Source organism: Sphaerodactylus townsendi, linkage group LG06, assembly GCF_021028975.2.
Source record: "Sphaerodactylus townsendi isolate TG3544 linkage group LG06, MPM_Stown_v2.3, whole genome shotgun sequence".
NCBI lineage: Eukaryota > Metazoa > Chordata > Lepidosauria > Squamata > Sphaerodactylidae > Sphaerodactylus > Sphaerodactylus townsendi.
In genome coordinates this window covers 2,181,296-2,203,771 of record NC_059430.1, presented here as the reverse complement: position 1 = coordinate 2,203,771, position 22,476 = coordinate 2,181,296, and the positions used below count along the sequence as shown (strand labels likewise).

Below are 22,476 nucleotides of genomic sequence, written 5' to 3'. Positions count from 1 at the left end.
CCTGGGTCCCTTTCCCCACCCACGTCTGGGTCCCATTTTTCAGACCCCCAAGAGCACCCTGAGGTCTGCAAAAGGCAGAGGGGGGATCCAGCAGGTTCTCACCAGTTCCCGAAAGTGGGCTACTAATTATTTGTGTGTGCCGAGAGGGGGTCACTAATTGGGTCTGATTTTCCGTTAAAAATCCCATTAGGTCCAAAAATTATAAAGTCCTGTTGTTTCCTATGTGGCTGGTTAGCGAAGGTAGAAAACGGGACAATTCTCCCTGTTGGGCTGTTTTAAAAACATGTTTTAGAAATATGGTCAAGTTCCTTGTTTAAGGAAAGTCTCCTTCTTTGGATGTCTAGAAACAAAATCAAGTATCTGAAAGTATTAAGTATTTGACAGGCAGTCAATTAGAGGAGAAGTGGTTGTTTCTGTTGGCAGTAGACGATAGGACTTGCTAGAATGAGTTTAAATTATGGACAGAAAGAGACCAGCTGGAAATTAGGGACTTTTTTTTTTACAGTAAGAGTTTTTTACAGTAACAGAGAAATTATTAATGCCCCGCCCCCGGAATGCCCGGCCACGCCCCTGTTGTGCCCCGCCCAGCCCCACTGGCGCTACGCCACTGTTTGAATCCCACCACCATGGGAACCTGTTACTAAAATTTTTGGATCCCACCACTGGCAAAAAGGACCCAGATACGGGTGGGGAAAGGGAGCCGAGCAGAGCATCGCTGGCTATGGACAATGAAGGCCGCCATCTGCAGGACTGCCCCCCCCCCCCCCTGCTAACCCTCCTGCTCCCCAGAGCCAAGCTAAGGCCCCTCGGCTGCCCCTGTGCTCCGGGGTAGAAAGTCCAAAGGGCTGGTGATTCAGAGAGGTGGTCGAAAGGTCCAGGCATTGAGGCCTGTTTGTGAACAACTCAAAACTGATGCCTGAAATCTCCAGCCTTCTTCTGAGGGCACTGAAGCCCCCCCTCCCCTCCCCCAGTGCCTCCCCTGGCTCTGCATGAAGGGAGAATCCCTGAGGATGTGAAAGCAAGAAGGAAACCATGTGAAACATTGGCACAATCACATATACATGTCCTTTCCAGGCCTTATGGAGGCTTTTGGACAACACTGGTCTCTTTGCTCTGATCCTTAGCCAGTGTAGTTCAGCAATAGGCTCAGGAAATATATTTTTCCTATTTTCCTGGTGGTCACACATTTACTCCAGGTGTCCAGTGGAAACCTCGTATCCCTGCCAAAGATCACGCATGTTATCTTTTAAGGTTTTTTATTTAAAATCGATCTGAGCACTCATGATACAATTAAATATGGAAGAATCACAACGGTACAGGAATACTGGCACACGTCAACGAAACCAGAAACAGAAAAAAGCACATCATCATCTCTTGAACTATCTTTAATTTGAAAAGATAGTGTACAATTTCTGAGTGTGTTCAGAAAGATTAGACCGTCTCATGCAACCCACATCTGAGAGACTCCGGAGGGGGGCCATTTTATGTAGGCCCAGTTACGTGGAACTCCTATGACTCTATCAAAACTGGTTCTGGTGGGTTTTCCGGGCTGTGTAGCCATGGTCTGGTGGATCTTGTTCCTAACATTTTGCCTGCATCTGTGGCTGACATCTTCAGAGGTGTATCACAGAGGGAAGTCTGTTACACAGTGTAGCAGACTATCAGTGTGTGTAACAGGCTTCCCCCTGTGATACAACTCTGAAGATGCCAGCCACAAATGCAGGCGAAATGTTAGGAACAAGATCCACCAGACTACGGCCACCAGAACCAGTTGAATCCAGCTGTGAAAGCCTTTGACAATCTATCAAAACTGTTTGTCTCCTCTGAATGAAAGATGGAAGAATCTCTGGGTTTAGCATCAAATTTCTGACACAAATACACGTTTCAACATTGTGATCTGTTTGTTCTTCAGACTTTAAGATTTAGTTCTGGGCACGAAGCCATTTGGTTCATGCATTATTATCTTTCCCAAGGATGGAACAGAAGGAACGTTGCTGGAAGTCCATTCTCAAGCCTGTTTATTTCAATTAACAGTCGGAGTTTCTGACTCTTGGCCTGCCTCCTGGGAGACTCACGGTTCTTAGGTGCGACCTGCTAGCCGTTCGGTCTCATGCTGCGTGCAAGCGGCTGTCTCTACGGAAGTCTGAGGACCGGGCTGGGATCAAGGTTGGGTTGCCACCTCTGGGTTGGGAGATTCCTGGAGATTTGGGAGTGAAGCCAGGGTTTGGGGAACAAGATATTATGCCATGGAGCAGGGGTGGGCAACTATTTTTTCCATGGGGCCACATAAGAAACAGAAAATATTGTGGAGGGCCGGGCCAAAAGGCAGCGGGGAGAGGCGCTTTTGAAAGCCCCACAGAAGCCGGCAGCCAAGGCAACCGGCTTCTGCGGGGCTTTCAAAGACGCCTCGCTCCCCAGCACGGCAGGGGGGCCAGTCAGGGTCATCCGGCGGGCCGCATGTGGCCCGCGGGCCATATAATGCCCAGGTCAGTCTACCCCACTCCCCAGAGCAGAACCAATCTTGATTGTCTGGAGATCAATCGCAATAGTGAGAGACCTCCTGGCAGTGGTGTACCACTAATGGGGACATGGGGTATCCCATGTCCCCGGGCACACACCATTCCAACATGTGTGGGGGGTTTTTTTCCAGGCACTGGCCGGGTCCCTGCACCCAGCCTCTCCCGTGGCACGGTGACCCAGGCAGCACCTGACTGCTCCCCCTGTGCCGGGCGCTGCTCACTGGTTGAGCTGATAGCTGTGGCCACAGGCTGCCCACCCCCCCGGAGGCTGGGGAGGGCAGGATCGGACAGAGTAGACCTTTTTCTGCAGAAACTGCGTTACCGAGGAAGGATAAGTGCGGTCGCAACAGGCTTGGCACAGCAGAAGAAACAACACAACACCATAAAGTAGTTTCACTTCCAAAGAAGACTTTATCTTCAGGTGCAGGTTATTTACAGTGTAGACAGCAGAGGCGTACCAGGGGTAAATGGCGCCCGGAGACAAATTGTCTCTAGGACGCCCCCCCGGCTCTGCCCCTGCCCCGCCCACCTCAGCTCCGCCCACACTGCCCTCGACCCAGCTGGCAGGGGGGGGAGGAAGGGAAGGAGGAGTCCAGGGCGGGGTTGAGGGGGCTTGGAGGCAGCAGGACGGGGTCGAGGCGCGCGAAAACGACAAGACAGCAGGACTTCCTGGTCACGTGGGGGGGCCGATTTTGCGCCCCCCACGTGACCAGAAGAGTGGCGCCCGGGGACAAGGGGCACCCCTTATCCCTAGGCAGATACGCCACTGCTAGACAGTATCAGCAAACAACTGGACAGCATGCTCCGCAGCAACTCAAAATCCCTAGACACAGTACAGGTGAACAAGCTCTACCTTTACACTCCTGTTGGCCCATTGGGCATGCTGACAGAGGCTGATGGGAATTGTAGTTCCTGAACATCTGGAGAGCCGCAGGTTCCCTGCCCCTGTGTTAGCCTATCACCGTAAAGGTCAGTGATCAGGTTTAAACCGGTTCTGTCCAGATACATCAGGTTTGGACAGGTGTTTTTGTCTGACAGGTGCTGTCACCTAGATCGCATTGATCTGTCTGCTCACAAGATACACACCACATTTTATTATTCCCTGACAGGATCTGGCCTACCACAACAGCGCCCGCCCTCCATCTGAGCCCCACCCATCCCAGCTTCGCCCTCTCCCTGCCTCCCTGCTGGCTCCCGTAAGTGGGGCACAGGGAGCTGGGGGGGAGGGGCATGGAGGCAGGTGCAATTGCCCCCAGGGGTGCAATTTAACCCCGACACACCACTGTCTCCTGGTACCACCTAGATCGGAAGTCCTAAATCAGGGGCCGCCAAGGCTGGGTCGCAGGACCTCATAAGAACATAAGAACTAGCCTGCTGGATCAGACCAGAGTCCATCTAGTCCAGCATTCTGCTACTCGCAGCGGCCCACCAGGTGCCTTTGGGAGCTCACATGCAGGAGGTGAAAGCAATGGCCTTCAGCTGCTGCTGCTGCTCCCGAGCACCTAGACTGTTAAGGCATTTGCAACCTCAGATCAAAGAGGATCAAGATTGGGAGCCAGAGATCGACTTCTCCTCCATAAATCTGTCCAAGCCCCTTTTTAAAGCTATCCAGGTGAGTGGCCATCACCCCCTCCTGTGGCAGCACATTCCAAACACCAATCACACGTTGCGTGAAGAAGTGTTTCCTTTTATTAGTCCTAATTCTTCCCCCCAGCATTTTCAATGGATGCCCCCTGGTTCTAGTATTGTGAGGAACAGAGAAAAATTTATCCCTGTCAACATTTTCTACCCCAGGCATAATTTTATAGACTTCAATCCTATCCCCCCTCAGACGTCTCCTCTCCAAACTGAAGAGTCCCAAACGCTGCACCTAAACCTCCTTTTAAAGTCCCGCCTGGGCTCCGTCATGGAATCAGTTTGTGGGATTTGCCGCGACACACAGAGTTGTCCCCTTCCTTGGGGGGCTTTAGAAAAGGACCAGGCAGAGATCTCCTTCCACACGGCTCTCTGCCCTAAGCTCAATGCTTTTGGGAAGTGAATTGCCCCCCCCCCCCCCTTCCCCACAGCATTGTGACGTGTTCAGACGCCTTAAGGACTCTCTCGGGCTTTTCTCCCATCTTTCGCAAACCTGCTTTAATTCAGAGTTTTGGGAAAGATTGTAGTAAAGCCAGGGGGGCTGAAACACGGGTGGGGGAATCTGGGATTTCCAGCTCATGTGGCAGCCATTCCCCCTGACCGTGCGGAAGCCATTCCATACATACAAACACACACACACACACACACCCCAAACGGGGTTTGTTAATCACACCCGTAATGACAGGTGTGGCAGTTCTTTGAATTCTCGGCATTCGTACTTTTTAAAAAGTACATTTCTAGTCCCTCCCACTGCAGAGATGCAAGTAAAAAAGGCAAATCTTCACAACTGAAAGAAGTAAGGAATGACTTTATAAAATGAGGCCTTCAGGGGTAGGGCGGTTTATCAAATCGAATAAATAAATAAAATAAATAAATAAAAATGAAAGCTGGGAATTCGGAAAACCTGCTACACCTCTAGCTATCCTGGTATACCAATATGTTGGTATTCTTCTGCCAATCCTTTAAAAAAAACTGCAAAGGGTGGCCCAGATGAGGGGGTGGTGGCCACTTCTGGGGGATTTGGGCTGAAAATCAAAGCCACGTGGATAAAGAAGGGGGGGCCTCCAGTCTACAAAAGGCGCTGCTGGAATCCATCCCTGCCCATTCACAGAGGAAGAGAGATCTATGAATGGCTGTTAGCTGAACTTCCATGTCCAAAGGCAGTTTATCTTCTGTACCAAATGACATTCAAAGCCAGGCAGAGCTGTTGTCCACAAGCAGAGCAGGGGGCAGTATGTGCTGAGCCATCTGCCTGCACAACAAGAAACCCCCCCCCCAGGCTTTCCCAAATAGCAGCTTGTTCCTGCTGCTGGAGCCCCCTCCTTTGTGGATCGTTGCAATGCAGCTGCCCAAGAGAGCCTTGACCAGGGAGGCCTGAGCCCCCAGCCCCAGCCCAGCCTCCCCCCCACCACACACACACACACCCTGAAAGGGGCACGGGGACACTGGCGGCCCCCCGACTCACTGCAACCCTCGGTCCCCCTCCCTCCCAACCACACCTTTCCCAGAAAGAACATGCAATTTTAAAAATATATATATCCTTTGTGGATCTTTTAATTAGATCACTTTTCTGTTGCTTTTTCACCCAGATGCTGGATGGCCATGATTCTTCTCGGAGGCAAGACGCCCCCCAGCTTCTCCTTCCCCTTGGCTGACTAAAGCCAAGGTGCCCCCCGGGCAGCGAGGAGGGTGCTCCGCCACAGGTCAATACTAGAAAGCAGCGGGTGGGGGGAGGAGAGCCCTGGCTCCGCAGCCGCCGCCTCCGCCCCAGGTGAGGGTGGGACAGGCAGAGTGACGCCGCTCTCCCCCAGAGGTAGCCTCGGACCGGACGGAGCCCACGGAGCCCAGCGCTCATGTCCAGCCTGACAGATTTATTACTCTTTGTACTTCTCACTGTAGTCTTTTGTGCCTTGTCCCTGCAGGGACGGCGTGGCCAAAGGCCTGGGCACCGTGCCCAAGTGCCGAGGACAGAGGGGGCTACTTTCTGCCAGTAGCCTCCACGGTGCCGTGCCAGAGCCGACGGAGCGGCTGCAGTCTGGAAACCGGCTCATGTTGCTGGAGCTGGGGGACACCCACACGTCGTCCGGCAGACTGGGGCTGCTCGCTGCGCTTGGGCAGGCGTCTTTCGCACTGTTTACAGACTGGAAGCGGAGGCGCATCGTGGAGCGGGTCTGTGGAGCAAAGCGACAGAGTTAAGGTGGGCTCCGGACCTCACCACAAGTCCGTGTCTGGAGTCCCCCGTGAAACGGGGCGTGGAGTTCGTGTGCGACATCAGCCCAAAATGGATCAGGTTCTGCTGCTTTCCAGAAGGGGGACCCAACAGGGTTGTTGTGGCGACTGAAAGGGGAGCAGCGCTTCCGCCCATCAGCGGCTGGCAGGGCCCCCTTCTTCAGGCGCAGTGAGCGGACCCCCACAGAAAAGCCTAGCCAAGCGGGCAGTGGTGGGATCCAAAAATTTTAATAACAGGTTTAGTATTTTAGTAACACCACCATGGGATTCAAAATTTTAGTAACACCACCATGGGATTCAAACTGTGGCGTAGTGCCAACGGGGCTGGGCGGGGCACGACGGGGCGGGGGCATTGCTGGGCGGGGCTGTGGCAAGGACGCAGCCGCTGCGCCAGTCCTTGGGTGGGAAACGAATGCACGCAGGCGCAGGCTGCCACGCACGCCGGTGCACCTCCTGCTAGACTGCTTCCAGTTCTGCGCGCTACTGCTGAGAGAAGGGGCGTAAGGAAGGCAACAATCACGTGGCAAAATCACCAATTAGTAACCCCCTCTCGGCACACACCAATAATTAGGAACCGACTCTCGGGAACCTGAGAGAACCTGCTGGATCCCACCTCTGCAAGCGGGTAAAGAGGTGAACAGTGAACTTGTTTACAAGCACCATTTTAACAACCGGTTCTGCCGAAGCGGTGCGAACCGGCTGAATCCCACCACTGCTTACAACACAAATAAAACACAAAAAATACATCAAAAACATATAAAACAAAAATCTCAAATCACAATTCCGAACTCCTGATACACCTAACCACGTGCAGTTCTAAATATAACTATTTCTAGCTGCCTCCTGAAGATGGAAAGTAGACGGGCCCGTTGCTCTTGGGAAGGACGTTCCCTAATTGCGGGGCCACCACCCAAAAGGGCCTCTTCCACGGGCCCCCGATTGCTCCTGATTGATTGGAAAGTCAATGCCCCTTTTTACTAACTCTGTAATTTATAATGCCAATAAAGGCTTTGGATTGGATTGGATTGGAAAGTCAGGCGGGCCTATCCCAACGATCTTAATTCCTGGGCAAGAACAGGCCGGAGAAGGCAAGTTCTTCAGAGACCCTGGTCTTGAATGCAACTGTTATAGCATTATAACTATCTACAGCAATGGTGTAGGAGCAGCAGTGATGTAGGAGGCTAAGAGCTTGTGTATCTAATCTGGAGGAACCGGGTTTGATCCCCAGCTCTGCCGCCTGAGCTGTGGAGGCTTATCTGGGGAATTCAGATTAGCCTCCCACACACGCCAGCTGGGTGACCTTGGGCTAGTCACAGCTTCTCGGAGCTCTCTCAGCCCCACCCACCTCACAGGGTGTTTGTTGTGAGGGGGGAAGGGCAAGGAGATTGTCAGCCCCTTTGAGTCTCCTGCAGGAGAGAAAGGGGGGATATAAATCCAAACTCTTCTTCTTCTACAGCCCCCTACAGTTGAGCCGTTGGAGTGCTATAGCACAAGTGTGAAGACAAGCACCACAATGAACGGGGCGGCAAGTCACCACAGCAAAGTGATGGCCACACCCCACGGCCAGCGAACAGGCCTCTGTGTTGGGGGTGACAAGGAGATCCCTCGCCTTCCGTGGAGGCCCTGGGCCCATCCAGGCTGACATGATCTACTCAGAGCATCAGCTGCTGTTGAAGGCTTCCAGCAAGGAGAGGAGTCCTGCCCAGTCCCCTGATCCTGGGACCTGGAGAAACCGCAGCTCCCCTCGGCCCTCCTGCAGGCCAAGGAAGCCCTCTCCCACGGAGCTGTGGCTACGTCGCTGCCCGAACGCCTGGACTCCTGGGGCTGAGCTCTAGGGCAGACTTGCAGCGGTGCCGAGAGGGAATCAGCAGTACGCTTGGGATCCTGCTTACCGTGAGTGCTCCTGTAGACGGCAGAAACCTCTTCATGGACCTCTGTCCTGTATTCTGCTGGAAGCTGCTGGAAGGAGACTCTGGGGAAGGAGGGAGGGGCACAGAACTCAGGATGCTGCGCGAGATCTTTGGAAGAGCATCCAGAGATCTTTCCCAAGAGTTTCTAATCCAGTTGTTCAGGCTTTCAAGTGGCACAGAAGTCCTCTTCGGGTGCCTAGTCAAAGCCCCTTGTTAAAGGAACAACAGCGGCTGGGGTAGCAAGATGCCTCGCTCCGCCATGAAGATGGCCACGGAGGCCCAGCGGGCTCCAAATCATGTTTACGGGTCACACAGAGCATTGATCAGGCTTTTGTGAAAGGAGAGAAGGGTGAAGAAGAAGGAGGAGGAGAAGAAGAAGGAAGAGGAGGAGGAGAAGACGGAGAAGAAGGAGGAGGAGGAGGAGGAGGAGAAGGAGGAGAAGAAGAAGAAAAAGAAGAAAGAGAAGAAGAAGAAAAAGAAGAAGAAGAAGAAGAAGAAGAAGAAGAAGGAGAAGGAGAAGGAGGAGGAGGAGGAGAAGGAGAAGAAGAAGGAGAAGAAGGAGGAGGAGGAGAAGGAGGAGGAGGAGGAGGAGGAGAAGGAGGAGGAGATAGAAGGAGGAGGAGGAGGAGGAGAAGGAGAAGGAGGAGGAGAAGAAGAAGGAGAAGAAGAAGAAGAAGGAAAAGGAGGAGGAGGAGAAGAAGAAGGAGGAGGAGGAGAAGAAGGAGAAGAAGAAAGAGGAGATGAAGAAGGAGAAGGAGGAGGAGAAGAAGGAGAAGGAGAAGAAGAAGAAGGAGAAGGAGAAGAAGAAGGAGAAGGAGGAGAAGGAGGAGGAGAAGAAGGAGGAGGAGGAGGGTAGGCAGGTTTTCTGAAGCTTTTCAAAGTTTCCCAAAACATTCTGAGATGGTTATTTATAAATTTGATTTGTGTTACTCATATAGTCATTTACACTTGAGAAAAGTTGGGTCACCTGAGCTCCCTGGCCTGGGGCTCTTTCAGTCCTGGCCTCTACGTATCGCTATGATTGTAAGATTCTGCACTTCAAAAAGGCTAACTGTCCTAAAGATTGGATCTTTCACAAGATACTGTAACTTAAACTGTACTTAAAAGTTCAAAAAGTAGAACTCCATGCGTGACCACTGTTTACACTTCTTCATCAGTATTTACATTCCATCTTTAATCCAAAGTACAAACAGGAACATTCTTCTGTATCTCTGGTACGTCCACAATCCGCCCGCCACACGCAACAGCGGAGCTTAAGCGCATCAGAACTTCTGATGAAAGATGGGATGTAGAAAGATGGGAGCAGCAGTGGCGTAGGTGGTTAAGAGCTCGTGTATCTAATCTGGAGGAACCGGGTTTGATTCCCAGCTCTGCCGCCTGAGCTGTGGAGGCTTCTCTGGGGGAATTCAGATTAGCCTGTGCACTCCCACACACGCCAGCTGGGGGACCTTGGGCTAGTCACAGCTTCTCGGAGCTCTCTCAGCCCCACCTACCTCACAGGGTGTTTGTTGTGAGGGGGGAAGGGCAAGGAGATTGTCAGCCCCTTTGAGTCTCCTGCAGGAGAGAAGGGGGGGATATAAATCCAAACGCTGCTTCTACTTCTTCTTCTAAATACTGACGAGGAAGTGTAAACAGTATCAACACACATACAGTTCTGCTTTTGAGGAAAGTTTAAGTTACAGCATTTTGTAAAAGATCCCGTCACCGGGACTGGAGAGCCCTTTCGAAGTGCAGAATCTGACCATCGCAGCATTATTATGGCCCCCTCCCCTCGGTTCTCATCTATATATCGTCTTTCCTGACACTGAGAGTTATTTCCTTTTTTCAACAAACGATCACTGACTCTCTTAAAGTTTTGCTGGCACAAGGAAGTTAACCACAGAACTTACTTCTAAATACTGTGTAATTGCAAATAAAGGTTGCCCTTGTAGCCGGCCTTATCTAAAGAGATCCTTCGCAGTCTGAGGGGCTAATTTGTGTCCAAACTCTTCAGGACGGACTACTTACCGTGTTTCCCCGACTATAAGACAGTGTCTTATATTAATTTTTGCTCCCAAAGATGCGCTATGTCTTATTTTCAGGGGATGCCTTATTTTTCCTGTGCTCTGTTCGCCGGGCATGCTTCCAAACAAAAACTTTGCTACGTCTTACTTTTGGGGGATGCCTTATATTTCGCACTTCAGCAAAACCTCTACTAGGTCTTATTTTCAGGGGATGTCTTATATTCGGGGAAACAGGGTAGCAGGACAGGGGCTATTTCTCCCAGCAACTCAGCCTGGACCAGTAGGGAGGTATCCCCAGCCCCCAGGAGAATGGTGTGGGCAGCTGCCTCTTCCCTCTGCAAGCAGGGAAAGCTCCCTCCAGGGAGACCCCCCTGTGGAGAGAGCCCCTTCCCCACCAAGGCTCTTGAGTCAGAGTCTGGAGACCAGCAGGGGCATCCAGGAATTCGCCCCCCATCCTCCCGCCCGCAGTGCCGCCTGTCATTGGGTTGCCACCTGTGGGCTGGGAAATCCTGGATCATTTGGGGATGGAGCTGGAGGCAGGCATGATATGGGGAGGGGAAAATACTCAGTGGGGTCAAAGCACCCTCGAATCCCCGTCCCCCAAAGCATCCCTTTCCTTTCGACTGTCTTCTGGAGTCAAGTGTAACCCTGGGAGATCTCCAGGCCTTGCCTGGAGCCTGGCACCCCGGCGTACCCGAGCCGGGAGCTCCTGGCACTGTGCCCAGCAGGCATTCTGCCGCTCAAGGGCGGAGGAGGAGCCGGGTGCCAGCCAGCAGCAGGGGTGCAGGGCATGGGCCACTCACCTCTTGGGGCTAAGCGGGCAGCTGCCTCTCCTGTGGGTCCCGGCTGCCTTTCCGGAGAAGAAGTCGCCCGACAATGCCTTGCGCCCCCGCTTGTCCATCGCCCGCTGGACCGGGGAGGCCGAATCGGAGAAGGGCTGGCGGGGGGAGAGAGCGCCACATCGAGTCAGCCGGTTGGGCAGCCCCCCCTCCTGCCGCCGCAGCCTCCAGAGGCCAGCGGTGCCTCCGAGTCACGGGCAATGCCCGCCCCCCTGGGTGCTGTTCGCCTCTGCTGCTCTGCCCGGCTCCGTCAAGCCGGCTGGGAGATCCACCCTGCTTCTCCTGCGGAACAGCCGGGCAGCAGCGTAACCCCCTGCCCCTCCAGCAGCCGGGGGGGCTCTTAGCAACCCTCCCCTTCCCCCGAGGCCCAGCAGAGCAACTGACGGCCCAGTGGGTCTGGCGGAGGGGCTGCCCAGGGCAGGCAGGGGCCCACCCCACCCCACGAAATCAACAGAGATGGGGGTAAGCAGTGGTGGGATCCAAAAATTTCAATAACAGGTTCCGATGGTGGTGGGATTCAAACAGTGGTGCCACCGCACACACGCCCCCCCAGTCCCTATTGGGCAGGGAGGCTGCTTTAGTCACCCCTTCTTGGCACTCAGAAAAAATGAGTAACCACTGAGTTGGATCCCACCTCTGGGGGTAAGCACAGGTAGGAAGAGTTTTCGGGAACAAACAATCCTTCAGGTAGGCTAGACTGAAAGACCCCTTCGTGGAAATTCACCCACTGGCCCCTGGAGTCTCTGCCCAGGGCTGCCCCCCCCCCCCCCCCCGCCCTCGCCTGACACCGACTGCCCTCTCCTGGCCTGCAGCTGAACAGCAGCTGGGCATTCCAGCCCCCCCCCCCCCCCGCCGCCCCCAGCCCATCTCCTGCTGGTAGTTCTGGGGCTTGGCATCACACAGGTGGCTCCTGATTGACTGGGGGGCATCAGCGGTTCCGCAGTGCGGCCAGTTTTCCCAAAGTGCGTTCTGTGCCGGATCAAGCCCGTGCCCGGACCCAGTGGGCCTTCTCTGGCCAAACACTGACAGCCACCACTCCTCCAGTGCTCTGGACTCCCAGCAGGCATCTCTGCCCGTCCAGTCAGCAGGCCTTCTTGCCCGCTCAGCCACCAACAGCCCAGCCTCTCTGCTGCCTGTCCCTGGGTGCCCCCTCCTACGAGCCCCTGCCTTCTTTCTCTGCAGGTGCCCTTCCCCCCGGGCGTCTGCCTGCCCCTTCTTCCAGCTGCCTCTGGCTGGCCTGCCCTTGCTTATTTCTCCTTCCTTGGGGGTCCTTTCCTATTGCAACTGTCCAGTCTTTGGTCTCCTTCGCTTGCCCACACAGTCCCTCCTCCTCAGAGGTGGGATCCAGTCGGTTCTCATAGGTTCCCGAGAGGAGGTTACTCATTATTCGTGTGTGCCGAGAGGGGGTTACTAATGGGTGATTTTGCCACGTGATTTTTGCCTGAGTTACGCCCCTCCTCTCAGCAGTAGCGCGCAGAACTGGAAGCAGTCTAGCAGGAGGTGCACCGGCGTGCGTGGCAGCCTGCGCCTGCGTGCATTCGTTTCCCGCCCAAGGACCGGCACAGCGGCTGCGTCCTTGCCACAGCCCCGCCCAGGAATGCCCCGCCCCCGGAATGCCCGGCCACGCCCCCGTCGTGCCCCGCCCAGCCCCATTGGCGCTACACCACTGTTTGAATCCCATGATCAAGGGAACCTGTTACTAAAATTTTTGGATCCCACCACTGCTCTGCCTCCTCACCTTAGAGCTCCCTCAGTCAAACGGGCCTCTCGCTTCCACTCACACAAGCAGACCAGTCCAAGCACTCGGTTGCTAGCCACCATGCTCAGGCATCAAGTGGCCCCTGGAGTCAGCTGGCCCACTTCTGAGTGGCCACTGTCTTCCACTGTGCACTGCAATGCAGACGCCCCCGGAGAAGAGAAGCAGCCCGGTCCCTGGAAGGTCACAGCCGTTGAGTTCCAGAGCCAGCTCGCTTGGCACCAGGCCGGGAGCGTGCGCCTACCTCACCAGAAGAACTGCCGGAGGGGCTACTGCCGCTGGGCACCAGGCTGTGCCGGATGCCAACTGCGGGGTCCTTGGGGGTGGTGGACAAGCCCCTGCGCAGGATGTCTGCCAGGCGGCTCCACAGCCCAAAGACGCCCCTGGAGTAGCTCCGGTGCAGCTGCAGGTAATACACTTTCCGGGTCACCGTCTGAAGGCGCAGGATTCGCTGTGCAGCGTGGTGGACGGACAGCCTGACAAAGCGGAGCGGGAGCAGCCTGCGCAAAGCAAGGCAGAGGTCAGGGTTCGGGGGGCAGCCGGCATGGCTCGGTGCGCCTTGGAGGGCTCTCGGCCAGGCCGCCCACCTGGGTCGCTGGAAAGAGCCCTGCAGGGTAGATGCCCAAAGCCAGGCAGGGAGGGCTCTCTCCCCATCTGGGTCTTGCCCCAAAGGGGGCACCCAACAGAAAAATCACGTGGGGCTGGGCTCGTGGCACTCACAGCTGGAATGGTGTTGCAGAGTCCTGGAGGCCGTCATGCCAGTGGGGCTGCTGTGCCCTCTGCACCCCAAAACCTCTGGCTGACATGGTTCACTCGGCCTTGCAGGTGTGTCAGGGGCTGTACAGAATTCAGAAACTGTGCCGCAGCCCCTGGCTACCGGACGTGAAGAAAGTCAACTGGTGCAACATTAAAGCTAATGCTAATACACAATCACAAAACGCGTTGCGTCCACCGCTTTTTATGTGCTTAAAAAGTGCATAGACAATAAAGTGCATATATACAAATCAAACCAAGTGCAACAATGCTATACACGTAGCAGCTTCCGAGACACAGTTCCCAGCTGCAACAAGTCTCAGCTGTAAAAGTATCTGCGTTCATACAGCCTTGCTGTATAGCATTGGGGTTTGCTGTATAACATTAAGTGTATGGAGCCTTGCTGTATAGCAGTGATGGCAAACCTTTTCGAGGCCGAGTGCCCAGCTGCAACCCAAAACCCACTTGTTTATCGCAAAGGGCCAACACAACAATTCAACCTGAATATTGAGGTTTTCGTTTAGAAAAACGGTTGGCTCCGAGGCACGCGTTACTCAGGTGTAAGTCGGTGGCTTTGCTTTGGTGGTAGTTGTTGGCTTTGCTTTGAAGCAACTGTGTAACTCTTCCAACGGATGAATGACGACCCTAGGAGGGTTTACTCAGAAGCAAGCCCCATTGCCAGCAACCAAGCTTATTCCCAGGTAAAGGACTGCGCTTTAGTTCTTTGCATGAAAATCAGTGGGGTTTAACAGCGCTTAACAGGGTGACCTACACTGCTTCCCCAAAACTAGGTCTTAGGTTTAATGATAATAATCGAGCCCAGCCTGGATGTTTTGGGGGGGGGACTCTGTGCGTGCCCACAGAGAGGGCTCTGAGTGCCACCTGTGCCATAGGTTCGCCACCACTGCTGCATAGCATTGTTTGCACTTGGTTTGAATTGCACATAGAATAGAACAGAATAGAATAGAATAGAATCTTTATTGGCCAAGTGTGATTGGACACACAAGGAATTTGTCTCCGGTGCATATGCTCTCAGTGTACATAAAAGAAAAAATACATTTGTCAAGAATCATAAGGTACAGCACTTAATCATAAGGTACAGCACTTAATGATTGTCATATAGGTCTAGTAAGCAATCAGGAAACAATCAGTAGTAATGAAAACATAAAATGTAAAATCATAAAATAAAATCATAAAATAAAATAAAATAAAATGTCAGCACAGGCTATAGTCATACAGTCATAAGTGGGAGGAGATGGGTAATAGGAATGATGAAAAAAGTAGTGCAGTAATTATATAATAAGTATATAATAAATAGTTTAACATTATCGAGGGAATTATTTGTTTAACAGAGTGATGGCATTCGGGAAAAAACTGTTCTTATGTCTAGTTGTCTTGGTGTGCAGTGCTCTGTAGCGACGTTTAGAGGGTAAGAGTTGAAAGTGAAGTGCACATATGCACTTTATTGTTTATGCACTTTTTTTTAATAATTGCTTTATTGACAAACATGTATGTACACAAAGAAACTTATAACCAAAATATCCGTGTACAAACGAGCAGGCAGCTGAAATAACGTTATAACTTGTGAGCCAAGCAACCAAGAAAACAAAACCAATAAAGCACAACAACTTACATATAGCTAAGGAAAAGCTTCCACGTAATGATAGTTTCCCCTGTTCATCAACATTTTAAATTTTTTTTCCCGTGTTATCATCTATATTTAACTTATAGTACTTCTAATATAACGTATTTCTGATTATTTCTTCTATCCAAATATGTGAACCAATGTTCCCATTGTTCCAAGAAGCTTTCTTTTGTTTCCAAAATTTCAAAACCTGTTAGTTTTGCCATTTTGATTAGCTCTAACACTTTTATTTGCCAATCTGAGATTGTAGGATTGTAGGAATTCCTGTTTATGCACTTTTTAAGCACATAAAAAAGCGGTGGACGCAATGTGTTTTGTGATTATGTATTAGCGTACAGGACATGAAGCCCAAATCTCATGGGCCAAACACAGGAGGAGTGAAAGGCAGTGAGTGGCCAGGGGGAGGCGTGGGCGGAGATGGCAAGGGCTAGGATCAGGTTTGGAGAAACGTTTGCCAAATGGGAGCCCCTGGAGCCGGGGTGGGGGGAGAGCCAGTCAGCAGGGAAGCAGCGGGCCAGAACTCTGCCCAGACGTCCAGTGTGGCCCTTTTTGTCTGCCCTCTGCTGCTCAAGCGCCCCGGGAGGGTGGCCTCAGCAGCTCTCTGGTCAAGGCGGGAGAAGGCTGTGCCCTTAACAAGGGAAAGTCCCTTAAGCCCAACAGCTCTTCTCTGGGCTTTGGAATAGAAGGCAGCGGCCATCGGTTGGGAGACAAAGTAGAGGTGTCTGCAGGGGAAACCTTGTAGGTGGGGGGTGCGGTGCCAGGACACCGTCTGGGAATCCCACCCTGTGGGCTGGATGCCCCGCCTACTCTCAGAGCCTGCTCATGGCCCTCCTTAGCCAATGACATCAATGCCCTTCAGCAGTGGCGTAGGAGGTTAAGAGCAGGTGTCCTCTAATCTGGAGGAACCGGGTTTGATTCCCCGCTCTGCCACCTGAGCTGTGGAGGCTTCTCTGGGGAATTCAGATTAGCCTGGGCACTCCCACACACGCCAGCGGGGTGACCTTGGGCTAGTCACAGCTTCTCGGAGCTCTCTCAGCCCCACCCACCTCATAGGGTGTTTGTTGTGAGGGGGGAAGGGCAAGGAGATTGTCAGCCCCTTTGAGTCTCCTGCAGGAGAGAAAGGGGGGGGATATAAATCCAAACTCCTCCTCCTCCTCCTTCTGACAGAGCCTCCGCCCCTCCTTGCCCAAAGGGAACAAACATCCCTTGTGCTCATCTAAATGGCTTCAAAAGGGGGATGGGAGAAGTCCATCAGTGGCTCCTGGCCACGGTGACCGAGAGGCAACCTCTGAGTCCCAGTGCCTGAAGGGAGCATCAGGGGAAGGCCTCGGCCTTTATGCCCAGTTGGTGGCCCTTCGGAGGAACTTGATGGCCACTGCGTGGGTCAGAATGCTGGACTGGATGGCTCCTCCCTGGTCTGACCCAGCAGGGCTCTTCTGAGGTCCCTATCAGGGGAAGGCCTCGGCCTCTGCGTCCATCTGTGGGCCCTCCATAAGATCTGGCTGGCCTACAATCAGAGCCGGTTTGAGGGTTACGGCTGCCTCAGCCAAAGTCTAGCCGCACACCTGCGCCGCCCCCAGTGCCCTCCCACAGCAAACCCAGGGCCAAATGGGGCACCCCCCTCTTTAGCACAGGCCAGCCACCCCCTCCTCACCTGGTCAGCTCTGTCGCGGGCAGCTCGGGGGGTTCGCTGCTGCCTGCCACAAAGCCCTTGTCCAGCACCTTGTGTCTGGCCATCAGGAGCACGTTGGGCAGGGGCAGGCAGGGGTCCGAAGAGGTCACCCCCAGAGAGACAATCATGGGCATATTTGTGAGGTCCGGCCATTTCCCCTTCTTCGTGACCTGGAAAGAGACCCGGCCCCGCCCACGTTAATATGGGCCAGGCATGCCCAGTGCCCACGGGAAGAGCCTCCCCCACCCCCAGGAGGGAGGGGCTGGTCTTTGGGGCAACAGCCTGCCTCCCCCGGCCCCCTCACCAGCTTCAGGGCTCCTCCAGCCACTGAACCCCACCTTCCCTGCACCGCTGTGTTGCTCTACTCATGAGTAAGTGTTCTTGAGTCATTCTCAGCTTGCTCTCTGCTCATGTGAGCCGGATGGGGGGGCCGGGAAGAGGGATGGTGCTGATGCGGGAGGCTACTGGCCGGCTGCCTCTGGGTGTGTCCCGTGCCTTCGGCCCGCCTATGCGTGAGTTCAGTTCTGCGCACTGCGAGGCCACGATGGCACGGAGGACACCAGGCCCAGCTCAACAGGAAGCGGACCGGGGAAAGGGCAGAAGAGGGCAACCAGGACGGGACGCAAACGGAGCTTTTTCATTTAGCAAAACAAACAGCAAAGGCGGGAAATGAATCTGGTTTCTAAAATTATGCATGGGGTACAGATGGTGTGTGTGGGGGGGGGACCCAGGGGCATCCAGTGAAGCTGAATTGGTTGTTTCCCCCCCCCCCCTCACTTAGGCCTCTTCCGCACACGCAAAATAATGCGTTTTCAAACCACTTTCACAACTGTTTGCAAGTGGATTTTGCCATTCTGCATGGCTTCAAAGAGCACTGAAAGCAGTTTGAAAGTGCATTATTCTGCATGTGCGGAATGAGCCTTACTTTGCAGGTGGGGGGTGCTAGTCTTGCCAGTCGACCGCTGGGACCCTCTGGCCAGTGGTGAGATTCAAATAATTTAACAACAGGTTCCAGTGATGGGATTCAAATAATTTATAAACTGGTTGTTTACAAGCACCATTTTAACAACCGGTTCTGCCGAAGTGGTGCGAACTGGCTGAATCCCACCACTGCCTCTGGAGCCGTTCTCTGTTCTTTCATGGAGTCAAAGCTGTTTTAACTGTTCCTGGTTTTACCTGTGTGTTCGACTGGTGGCTCTGCCCCCCTGTCCCCCTCGTGGACAGAAGGAAATATTTCTTTACTGAGTGGTTGAGTGAACTGTGGGACGTGCAGCCGGAGGGGGAAGTGAGGGCTTCAAAGGGGGATGGAGCCGATTCATGGAGGACAGGTCTCTCAGTGGCTACCAGCCATGGTGACTTGAGGGAGCCTCCCTCTTTAGCGGCAGTTTACCTGTGAAGCGCAGAGCCTGGAAGCAGTGTCAGAAGGAGACCTCCACCTCCATGGCCTCTTTGTTGGCCGTCCAGAGAAACTGGCAAGAGGCTGGACTAGAGGGGCCCTCACTGGCTCTGATCCAGCAGGGCTCTTAGGTTGCTGACAAACTTTCCTTATAAACACTTCTAAACACCACGATCTCCACCTAGGCCGGCTCTGCAGAGCTCCTGCCAGTCAGCCCTGAAGGCCAGCAGCCTCGAGAGGAAAGCCCTCATCTCCCCAGACAAACCACTTGTGAGGGCGGCTGCTTTGTGACTGACAGTGAGAGCGGATTCACACATTACAGAGAACACAGGCGTGATCCAAAGCCCCACCTTGTGCAATGGCTGCACATATGCCTGGCAGGGTCTCCGTTGCCGTGCGCGGTGCCAGATCTGGGGGCTGTCTGGGGCACCCGTAGAGAAGGGGGTCTGGGGCCTTCCTCCCCAACCAGCAGGTATCCTGGGGTCGGGTTGCTCAGCGCAGGGGGGGGGGGACGTGTGGGTTCCCCAACAGACCCCAAAGCAGGTCCCTGGTTGACTGTTTCAGGTGAGGGCTGAGAGGGGCTGACTCTCCCCTGCCTCAATTGGGCCCTGCCCCCCCCCCCCCCACGACCCACAGTGTTCTCCATGATGTGTGAACAGCCATGGGAGAATCATCTCGACCCCTTGAAATTCTGCACTGGGGTCCACAAAGGGGGCAGGAGATACCTGCACAAAGTCGCTCTCGAACACAGCCGAGTTGGGGAAAAGGTTGTAATCGGGTGAGCGGAGCAGCTGGCTGAGGCGCCCTTCCTCGCAGGCTACCTTCTGGTCAGCGTCGGGTTTCCCAGCCAAGGCCCCCGCGGCCATGGGGGCGCTCGGGAGCAGAGTTCAGGAGGGGGGCATGCTTTGCGAAGGCGCCAGGCGTGGTCCTCTCCGGCCGAGACGGCCAGCCAGCAAGGGCTGAGCCAAACGCCCTGGGTCTGCATCACAGTGGCCTGGGCAGGAGGGGCGGGGCTTCCAGGCTGGACTGTGACATCACACTGCCTGCCCACCTCTCCTTGGAGACCGCAGCACGGCCGGGGCACTGAGGAAGCAGCCGCCTGGTCCCAAAAACCAGAAGGAAGCTTCAGGGCTATGCAGAGTTCTTCGGCGGCGAAATACGTTTGCCCAGTTGTGTGTGTGGAAAGTGCCATCAAGGCAGTGCTGATATCTCAAGGACTTTACGAGACAAGAAGCGCTCAGAGATGGCTCGCCCGGGGGGTGGAGGGCAGGGAACCCCGGCAGTGAAATCTCTTTTTTGCCCCATGCCGACTTTTTGACTGCAGGGGCTCTCATTCTAGCCCACAAGACTATCCCCAAATCCCGTGACACCCAAGAAATCAAGAGCCTCTGTAGAAAAAAAATAAGTATGTATTTAGACATAGGAACCGTTAGCAAAAGTGGCCGCAGGGCAGCAATCTAGAGACCGGGGGGGGGGGGGGGATGAGATCTGGCCCCAGCCCCTCACGCCCCCCTCTAAACCAACAGCCAAGTGGCGCCATTTGGCCGAGCCCTGCAGCCCCGCCTCTTCGGAGCAGGTGGACTCGTTTTCTTCTGTCACTCAAGCAGACCCCCGGCGGCAGGGAAAGGCCCCCAGAACCCACCGCCACAAGGCCTGGCAGCTCCACAGACCCACTTGTGCTGATCTTCTGTGGCTCTGGTGGGAGACCCCCCCGCCCAGTTGGCTGCAAGGCGGAATTTTCCTATTTTGGAGGGGGGAAGATTCTTGTGTGATCCCCCCCCCCCACACTGCCAGGTTCAGTCGAGGGCAGAGATCACCCTTCCTTTGCCCCCCTGCATCTGGCCCGCTGGGTCTGGCCCGGCTGCTTTCTTTGTGGCCATGCAGCACATCAGAGACCTCCATGCGAGGCGGGCACAGCCGAGAGGTTTCAGCACAGAATTCCAGATGTGACCCGTCAGTCACTCGTGGCTCCCACCAAACGAGGCCACCCTGGGCGTCTCCTGCCGCAGCTGACTCCAGGTTCCAGAGCCAGCCCCCCCCCCATTTCAAGACACCCCCACCAGTTCCCCCCATACACACCCAGTGGCAAGATCTGCCCAGGCACTCAAGAATAGGAGCCGAGGGCTTTGGGGGGGCTCGGCTTCATCTCTCCTGCCAGGGCCTCGGGGGGAGCCGCTGACCCCGTCCACCGGCCGCAGAGGCTGGGCTCCAGGTCTGGGAGGGGCACCAGCTCCCCAAGGAAGCCCACCAGTCCGAAGAGGGCAGAGAGCAGGGAGAGCAGCAGGCCCAGGAGGTACAGCTTCACCAGCCACTTCATGGCCACGGGCAGAGAGTCACACAGGTCCAGCGCAGTCGATAGGGATCAGGCTTCATGGACAGGAACAGCCACTCCTGAAAGGGAAACAGCAGAACAGCTGGAGGACCGACCAGGCATCGGAAAACCCGGCTGTCTCCGGAGGGGCGTAAGAGAGTGGCACCCCCCACACAGGCAGGCCTCACTGGTAGGGGTGTGCCAGGTCTGGGAGGGGGAACTCCTGGGGACTGGGGAGGGCCGTAGGGAGGGTTGGGGGCAAGAGAAGTCTTGGGGCCAGCAGCCACACCGCTCTCCAAAGCAGCCACCTCCTCTGCGGGAGAGGATCTGTGTAGCCGGGAGAGCATTCCGGGAGATCTCCCGGTCCTCCCTGCAGGCTGGCAACCCACAGCGGGGGAGTGAGGCCCTATCAGCGCAAAGTCCAGCAGGGGAGACGCAGCGCTCTGCACATGCTCAAACACACGGTCTGCTGCCCCTCACAACGGCCTTGGCGTCCCGCCGACGGGCACGGCTAGCGAGGCAGGCCTCGGAGCGGGGGGGGGGGCTGGGGGGGAGAGAAAAGCTCATCCGGAGGCACGAGCGGCAGCTGCTTCCTCTGCAGGGAGCCCCAGAGACCCACCTGCCCGACAGGTACCCTCCCCGCCCCCGTCAGAAGAGCGCCCTGGCCCAGCAGGGGCGGCCCAACTGCTCAAGGCCTTGTAGCACGCACGCACGCACGCACGCACGCGCGGCGCCCCAAAGCCCCTGCTGCTCCCCCCGCCCCCCTCAGCAGAGCCGCGCAGGTAGACTGTGCCTTTCTGGGCCAGGAGGGGCGACGCAGCTTTTTACCGGAACGCAAACGGGGGCTGGGCTGGCTGCCCCTCAGCGGCCTCTCCCTGCGCTTCTGGCCCCCTCGGCGGGACGCCCCGGCCAAGCCCCTCCCTCGCGTTCATGTCTCGCCCGTGGCGGGTGGGGCCTGGCTGGAGCGCCCGCCCCACCGACCTTTCCCCGACTGGGCGCCTCTCCCGGCGGGCGGACTTTCTCCAGCGCGCGACGCGCCTTCCTGGGTGCAGAGCTCACAACAGTCTTGTGAGGTCGGCCAGGGGAGGGGGCAAGGCTGGCCTGGAGCCGGCGGGACTTTCGGTCGCCTGGCTGGGGGGGGGGGGGCGCTCCTCTAGCCAACCCATTCCGCCCCCGGCGCAGTACACGTCTGTGGGGACGGCAGAGCCCCAGAGCCTGGCTCCCATGGGGGGGCGGGGGAGGGCAGGGCAGAGGCTCTGGCTGCGTTGGACGTGTGTGTGTGGGGGGGGGGGGATCATGGCCCAGCGCTTGACCGGCGTCTCTCCCTGCCCCGGGTTCGCTGCTTTCGAAGCCGCCCCAAGCTGGTCCCCGGTGCCCGCGCCTTCTCCCGGTCCGGATGGCATCAGCCCCGTGCCCCTGGCCGCCCTTTCAGCCACAGCGCTGCCCTGGCTGTCCCCGCCCTGGGGGCCCAGCCAGACGATCCTTTGTAGGGGGGCCCTTCTGCGACCAGCCCCCTGGAAGCCTGCCTGGCGGTTCCTGATGCGCAGCGCTCCGGAGGGCCACCGATTCGGCTGGGCACAGAAACCCCCAGAATGGAGGGGGGGGGGGGCTTGCGGGTTCCGGGTGCCCAGGGACGTAGGTATAGATTTTTTATGGGGGGTGTTCGGGGGTGGGGCCTAATGATATCACCCAGGTTTGGTGAAGTTTGGTTCAGGGGGGTCTAAAGTCATGGACCCTCAAAGGTGTAGCCCCCATCTTCTATTAGCTCCCATTGAAAACAATGGAGGATGGGGCACTCTCTTTGGGAG

General features: G+C 55.5%; 1 protein-coding gene and 1 long non-coding RNA gene across 2 annotated transcripts; both read right to left on the bottom strand.

Annotated features, from left to right (window-relative positions):
• Positions 1–5,725: 5,725 nt before the first annotated feature.
• LOC125434591 (protein FAM71F1-like) lies at positions 5,726–19,223 on the bottom strand. The gene is made up of 6 exons (XM_048500115.1): positions 19,083–19,223; positions 16,944–17,131; positions 13,136–13,391; positions 11,100–11,233; positions 8,276–8,355; positions 5,726–6,325 (listed from the first exon to the last, which is right to left on the bottom strand). Exons 1-6 carry the CDS (start codon positions 19,221–19,223, stop codon positions 6,132–6,134), a joined length of 993 nt encoding a protein of 330 aa, XP_048356072.1. The 3' UTR covers positions 5,726–6,131.
• Positions 19,224–19,748: 525 nt separating this feature from the next.
• On the bottom strand, positions 19,749–21,590 carry LOC125434464. The gene is made up of 2 exons (XR_007244788.1): positions 21,497–21,590; positions 19,749–20,748 (listed from the first exon to the last, which is right to left on the bottom strand). It is a non-coding gene; the product is annotated as an uncharacterized LOC125434464 (long non-coding RNA).
• Between the last annotated feature and the right edge of the window lie 886 nt (positions 21,591–22,476).